Raw genomic sequence first — 7,488 nt, 5'->3', positions numbered from 1 at the left:
TACAAAGCCTTTGTTTCATGATGTTTGTGTATAAATGAATGTAGGTGTGTTTCTAAGTGTGAAGGAGCCCTGGGAGAAAAGACTGAAGCTTGTGCCAAAGAACAAACAGGAAAGAAAGATCAGCATTAATGAAGACGAGCACAGAAGGAGCCCAAGCACGTGTTGCTTTTTCAGATTTCTCTAAAAGTGTGTGTTCATTTGTTCCATCCTTCACAACAAACAACAGCTGACAGACACACATGCACTCTGTGTCACTTCACAGGGGCTGATGAAAGTGGACACAGTAAAGGGAGAGCTGGACCTGCTCTACACATCCTGCACTCTGTTAACAGACTTTATTCTGCAGCATCAACAGATAAAAATATATGAAGATATAGAAACGTTTAACATTGTGTTAAAGATATTCTATTATCAAAGTACTCAGATGCAATGAAATATCACTCAGACACTTAGAGCAGTTTTAAACGTGCATGGGTGAGAGACTCAGGGAGAGACTCACACACCTCCTTGGTGCAGTCTGGCTTTATTTATACACATCATGAAGCATACAAAAAAGGAAATATCATCCTTATCTTGTCAAGAAAACAGGTGTGGTTTATCAAAAAACTTCGTGTTCTCTACAAGGTTGTTTCTTACTCGTGGGTGGCGGTTTCCTGCTAGTGTGAAGGCAAACAGTGACAATGTGAAGGCAAAGACTGATAATGTGAAGGCAAGCAGTTTCCGTTATAAAGTAGGGAGCCAGCAATTAAAATATGCAGCTGGTTGAGTACAGAACAGAAATATAAACACTCTTAGCTGATTATTATATGAATAATAAAATCTTAGAAAGCAAAAATACTCTGACATTCCCTCCTGTTGTTTAGATTTCTCACATGACAGTACTGTTATTTTTGTCAGTTCATAACCTCTTGTCTAAACATTTTCGGTTTGAACGTCATAAAACAGTCCTGTGTTCAATTAGACTAAACATTACTGTATGGATCATCTTTCAAAATTTCTTCCATTTGAGACGTCATCACATAAGCATTGATAGAAGTTGTCACCATGTTTGATACCATTTTCTTCAGACAGGGTACTACACATGTTGTGAAAACACATAACAGTAAAAGCAAAAATGCTATTCCAACAAGTCCTTTAATCAGAAGGGACTTCCATGAACCACCTAGTAACCATGTCAACCAATCATCAGTGCTTGTGACATAGTCTTGTTGTTCAGCATCTTTAATCTTTCTCAAGGTGTTCAAAGCGTCGGTCATGTTTTGTGAGTGTATGTTGTCTGGGATGTATGTACAACATGTAGTGTCAAACAATACACACAAACCTCCTTTTTCAGCTAGAATCATGTCTAGTGCGACTCTGTGTTGCATCACTACAATGCGTATTGCGTCGATTTCTTCATTTTGCGCTTTGTTGATTTTCATTGAAGCATTTAGGAACAGTCCAAATCGATAGTCAAGTGTCTCGATCCTCAGCATGTTTTTCCCAACTCCTACCCAAGGGAACAAGGAGTGGAGGACTTTCTGACCATCAGTCCATAGTTTGAAGTTCTTGGGCACATCTGATCCATAGATTGAGTCATGTGGCATTACTTCAGTGACTTCAGCAACTTCACGTTTTGCTCTTGACGTGTGTGTTTCTGCTGTGATCTTGAAGGTGTGGTCTGAAATTAGTACTGGTGCACACAGACCGGTGGAGTTCGGTGGGAGCATGAAGTAGGTTTTAGGCCCGCAGGCCCAAGCGGCTCCCTGGACCCAGAAAGTTCCATTTTTGAAGGTGTGTATTCCTTTGGATTGGGTCAGGTCAAGTGTCTGTGTGCAGTTGCGGTTTCGTCCAAGTTTCCTGTTTCCATCGGAGAAGTTGAAACACATTGGGTGCTGTATGTCCGGCGGCAAAACTATGGCGAATGATTTGTTTTTTGTGTTGTTGGCTTTGACGTTTACCCAATGTTTTTCGTTGCAGGTGTAGTTCCAGTTCGTCAGGTTGTAGGCACAAGGGGTTGTCTGTTCAATTAGAATACGTCGTTGTGAAAGTGGTTTCGTGACACGTTTGACGTCTGTGTCACTACACCATGGAATTAGGTCTTCTTTCTTTGTGCTTTGACCTTTTAGGGTCAGTCCTGTTGCCATCAAATCTCTGCGTGTGCAATTGCCAGTTGTTGCTTTGTTGAACACACACATCGCTTCGTCAAGTTCAGGTGCCTTTCCATATATTGTTGCGTGTACGGCTGTTGTTGGCATATGTGAACATACATAGCATTCCGTGCTGTTGTCGGTGCGTGTTCTATCATACACATATCTATACCACGCGTTGTTCATCCATGGGTGGTTATGGTCTTGGTTCAGGTCACGCAGATGCGAATTATCATGTGTCCATCTTTTTTGCAGGTGGTGTTGTTTATTTCCTCTCATCTGGGTGAGTGTTAGTAGGCTCACTAGGAGCGCAATGCTGGCCACTAGGAGGACAAGTGTCTTCATGATGACCAGGCACACCTAGACTTCTGGTGAGTAGACTATTGGCGAGAAGTAAAAAAGGGCGGGATATACCCAATCAGCCCTTCCCTTCACCAATAGATCACCTAGAAGCCAGGGGAGCCGGCGTCTAAGCGTCTGGATTGTCACTCACTTTTTTACAGTGGCTTTGGTGGATCCAAGATGGTCTTTCTGCTATTTTGCAGGCGGTGGGTGTGGTAAGTAGGACTTGGTATGGGCCCTCCCACCTTGGTGAACTCCAATTCTTTCTCTGGAGTACTTTGATCAGGATCCAATCACCTGGTTGTAACCTGCAAGACACTGGAGAGAAATCACTCGGCAGTTGGTTGTTTAACACAATCTCTTTATTTTCAAACAGTTTAGTCATCCATTCTGCTAGGGTAGTTTCCCTTATTGATTTATTAATAGGTTCACTGGTAATTGGCAATGGAAACGCTCTCCCGTGGATGATTTCAAAAGGTGTAAGTTTCTGAGAACCTTGTGTTATTCTCATCCACATCTTTACTAGGCCTAGACATTCAGGCCATGGTCTTCCTGTTTCTTCCATGCATTTTCTTAATCTCTGTTTTATTGTGCCGTTAGTTCTTTCCACTAATCCTGCGCTTTGTGGGTGATATGCACAGTGATGTTTGATGCTAAATCCTAGAGCTTCAGAGACTTTGCTGATGATGTCATTAACAAAATGTGTTCCATTGTCTGACCTTATCAGACTGGGAATGCCATATGTGGGGATGAAGTGATTGCATAAACACTTTGCCACTGATATTGCATCTGCTCTTTTTTACTGGATAGATTTCTGGCCATTTTGAAAATACATCTATAATTACTAGAGCATATCTTGATGCTTGGCATTCGTTAAGTTCAATAAAATCCATGTGGGTTTCCTTGTGAGTTGTGTTGTTTTTTTTGTTTTTTGTTTTTTGACAGAATAGGCATGTTCTTACAAATTATTCGCTAAAGTTTCAAAATTTATAGTGTGTATTGCATTGTTTATCTATACTATATCTCCCTCCTGTTGACACAGGTGTTTACCTCATGTGTCACTACAACCGCTGTCCTGTGTAATGACTCTGTTAATATAGGTTTTCCATCACAGACCATTAAGTCATCTTTCAGTTTACTCCACATTTCAGCCACTTGTTTTGTTCAGTGATTGTTGCAGCTTGTTGTTCGGTTTTTAGTACATCAAGTGGTATTTGTAGGCAGTAGTTGGTTTCTAGTAGCTCTGCCGATTGTTTGCAGCCTGTTTTGCTGCTTGTTCTGCAAAATTATTTCCTTTTGTGACAATATAATTGTCTTTTTGATGTGCTCCACATGTGCACAGTGCCAATTGTTTTGGCAAGGTGATCACTTCCAGCAAGATTTTTTTTTTCTTCTCTATAGATGGAACATTACATTCTCACTTGAGGCATTTTTAGATAATTTCTAGTTTTTCAAAGAATTCACACATCTCACACATCTTACATATTTTAAACAAGTATTGTCACAAATTTGTTTCCAAATCAACAAAATAAAATAATCAAACAAAACCGAAAACATACATGAGTCAGGACCCAAAAAGAAAAATGCTGCTACTGAAACAGAGCAGACATGTGAGGGAAAACTGAGCTCACAGACAGCTGCATGTGTTGGCTTTTATGCAGCTTCTGCTCTAAAAACAAATAAATAAAAAATAAAAGAAAATGTGTAACATGCTCATCAACTTAGCGGTGTCCACATATTTAATTCAGCTTCACAATCCTGTAACTTTAGCTGTTGTCTACAGGGTTTGGCTTATTAGTTGTTACTATAGATGTGCTCTATATCTCAGTAATATTTTATCCAGGTTTTCAAGCATGTCAAGTGCCTCTATGCACCTAAGTAGTTTAGATATTTCCTTTATTTTCTTCATCTCCTATGTCATTATACTGAGTTTGAGCAAACCTTAAGCTTGATGCAGACTACTTCATAACAATTGTCCATCTCACATCATACTGACTAGGTTACTTCTTATTATTATCATCTTTTTCTTTCCATATAATAACAACAGTATATTACAACATTTTATCAGTGTATATAAAAGTGTATATTACTATACTACTACTGAGCCAATTTAATAGTTGGGATCATCTTACTCAGCAAACAGATAACTTAGAATTCATCCAATCTGTACAAATTTGCTTCTTCTCTGAACAGGTTTGTGCCTACTTTTAGACTGGTCTTCTGTTTGCCTCATCTCAGATCCAACCTTCGGTCACTTTCATTCTTTCTGTTGCATGTCTAACCAAGCAATTTATTATTATATATTTTATATTTTATTTTGTGTCCATCAAGGGCTTCGGGTGATCTGCAGCTTCACCTTTTCCCAAGCTGGAGACATTTACCTTTTCACACACTTTCCTTGGCTGACCAATGACACAGCCTTAATGTACCTTATGCATCTCTCTATTTTATTTAAAAGGTTTTCGTGTGAATTATTTCCTTTTATTTATTTTATACATTCTGGGCATGAACGTCTTGCCAACTATGTTTCATTGTTAATATAAGTTTACAGGTTGTTATCCTTCCTATTATTAGTTTCAATACATTAAAAATAAGTTCTAATGTAATTTTGTCTTTATTTATTTTATTTTTGTACTTCTTATATTTATATCTATTCGTTGAGGTCTGTTTCCAACCTTTTTAAACTACTTTGATCTCTAGTTTTCACTTAATAAGGGTTTTATCAGTCACTGCAGTTTGTCCGGCGCCTGGACATTTTTCTCTAGCCACTGCTCGTCAGCAGTGAGTTTTGTTGATTTATTACCCATTTTTCTTTCTTATTATTTTTATTAGCTCATAGATATATTTACGTTTACACACACACATACACACCCGTGGTGCTTTCTCTGGCACGAGGAATGGGAGAGGCTATTGACACGGCCTTCTACTTTCAAGCTAGCCTTGAAAGCGGTGTCAATTTTATGTGATGAAACACAACCTTTTCCCGTTCCACCAGAACTCGAGCAACCAACGGTAAACAATTCGGTGGAGTAGTTCAGCCTCCTTAATGTGCTGTAAAATCAACTTACTCCACCAACAAAACAGTAAAACAACAGATTATACGCGTAATGAGTTTTTTATTCTGGGCAACACTGTGTCTTTCTACATTGCTCCAAGCCCTCTTTCAGGCGAGCTGCTTCGTAACCTCTACGAGTCCTTTTTCAGACGAGAATGTTACTATCCTGTCGTATTTTGACATTAAACTTGCTCCAAGCCCTCTTTCAGGCGAGCTGTAACCTCTACCAGTCCTTTTTCAGACGAGAATGTTACTTAATTAATCTGTCATACATTGACGGGAAACTATTTAATGTATAGACCACAGGTTGCCTCAGTCGTTTTGCGCAAGATGTGAGTGAGTGCTAAATATTCACCTGAGTTATTGTGTGGTTGCTTTGGTTTCCTTCATCAACCCCTGAAGTCGTGGACCTCTTATAAGAATGCTGGCCAGAACCCGAACGTCACGTCTCTGGACTTTATCCTCTGCCTGGAGAGGAGTCGACAGCGTGGGCTTCTCACGACGTCAGGACTTGACGAAGGTCTCCTATTGGAGCATTGAAAAAAATATCAATGTCCACTCCGGCTCGAAGGACCAATTAAATGTTAAAGATATTCTATTATCAAAGTACTCAGATGCAATGAAATATCACTCAGACACTTAGAGCAGTTTTAAACGTGCACGGGTGAGAGACTCAGGGAGAGACTCACACACCTCCTTGGTGCAGTCTGGCTTTATTTATACACATCATGAAGCATACAAAAAAGGAAATATCATCCTTATCTTGTCAAGAAAACAGGTGTGGTTTATCAAAAAACTTCGTGTTCTCTACAAGGTTGTTTCTTACTCGTGGGTGGCGGTTTCCTGCTAGTGTGAAGGCAAACAGTGACAATGTGAAGGCAAAGACTGATAATGTGAAGGCAAGCAGTTTCCGTTATAAAGTAGGGAGCCAGCAATTAAAATATGCAGCTGGTTGAGTACAGAACAGAAATATAAACACTCTTAGCTGATTATTATATGAATAATAAAATCTTAGAAAGCAAAAATACTCTGACACATTGTGACTGTTCACATTAGTGAAGCTGTTACTTTGCTGCCAGGTGGAAAAGAAGCCTAAAGCTGAGTCTGATTAAACATCTGCTGCACCAGAGAGTTTCATGGCCCTGCTTTATCCTGTGCTTGCTGACCACCTCGTCCTGAAACCTCTTCATCATCCTCACAGTTGTGTGAAGAAAGAGGGAAGCAGGTGGAAACCATCTGTGCTGCTGTGTTCACTTGTGTGTGTGCGTCTATGGTCATATCTAATGTGTACCTACAGACAAACACAAACACCTGGCATTGCACAAGAGTCTCTATGGAGCAACCTGCAGATGTCAGAGATGTGATTAGAGGGTAAAGTGGACTAGTGAGAGCATCTATGTTGTTGTTGTCTGCTGGGGGACAGCATCAGCTCCAGAGATGCATCAGGATCAGCAAACTAATCTGCAAGGCTGCAAGTGTCACTGAAGGAGTTTGAGTCAGTGAGGGACTCAAACTCACACAGCTGGTCAAGAAGGCTCAGCAGCTGCTGTATTTCCTGAGGAGGCTGAGGAAATTTGGTATGTTGGCCAAGATCCTCAGCAGGTTCTACAGCTGCACTGTGGAGAGCAGCCTGACAGCTGCATCACTGCATGGTACGGCAGCACTACTGCAAACCGCAAACGCCTGCAGAGAGTGATAACAACTGTGGAGAAGATCATCAGGACCCCGCTGCCCTCTCTGCAGAGCAGCTACCATCACAGAGTCCAGAGGAGAGACACACCTCTGCCCTCGAGACGAAGGTTCAGAAGTGTGAAATGTAGAACATCCAGACTCAACAACTCCATCTTCCCCACTGCTATCAGACTCCTGAACAGCTGACCGACCTCAAACTGCAGTTTGCACATCAGGTCACTTTGCACACTAAGTTCATTTTGCACATTAAACTCCATGTACATCCATGTA

The 7,488-nt window shown here is 40.6% G+C and overlaps 1 protein-coding gene across 1 annotated transcript; it reads right to left on the bottom strand.

Annotated features, from left to right (window-relative positions):
• Positions 1 to 507: 507 nt before the first annotated feature.
• LOC147337097 (uncharacterized) lies at positions 508 to 6,557 on the bottom strand. The gene is made up of 2 exons (XM_086285751.1): positions 5,882 to 6,557; positions 508 to 2,789 (listed from the first exon to the last, which is right to left on the bottom strand). The coding sequence occupies exon 2, from the start codon at positions 2,472 to 2,474 to the stop codon at positions 963 to 965; it is 1,512 nt and encodes a 503-aa protein (XP_086141877.1). The 5' UTR covers positions 2,475 to 2,789; positions 5,882 to 6,557; the 3' UTR covers positions 508 to 962.
• Between the last annotated feature and the right edge of the window lie 931 nt (positions 6,558 to 7,488).

Source organism: Aulonocara sp. 'chitande type north' Nkhata Bay, linkage group LG3 (assembly GCF_057382095.1).
Source record: "Aulonocara sp. 'chitande type north' Nkhata Bay isolate Kocher_YH1m ecotype deep benthic linkage group LG3, A_spYH_male_GT1.1, whole genome shotgun sequence".
NCBI classification, from domain to species: domain Eukaryota; kingdom Metazoa; phylum Chordata; class Actinopteri; order Cichliformes; family Cichlidae; genus Aulonocara; species Aulonocara sp. 'chitande type north' Nkhata Bay.
The sequence above is the reverse complement of the archived record's forward strand: the minus strand, read 5'-3'. Positions and strand labels throughout refer to the sequence as shown.

Excerpts from the sequence above, each read along its gene's own strand:
- LOC147337097 (XM_086285751.1), bottom strand. The coding sequence starts at position 2,474 with ATGAAGACACTTGTCCTCCTAGTGGCCAGCATTGCGCTCCTAGTGAGC.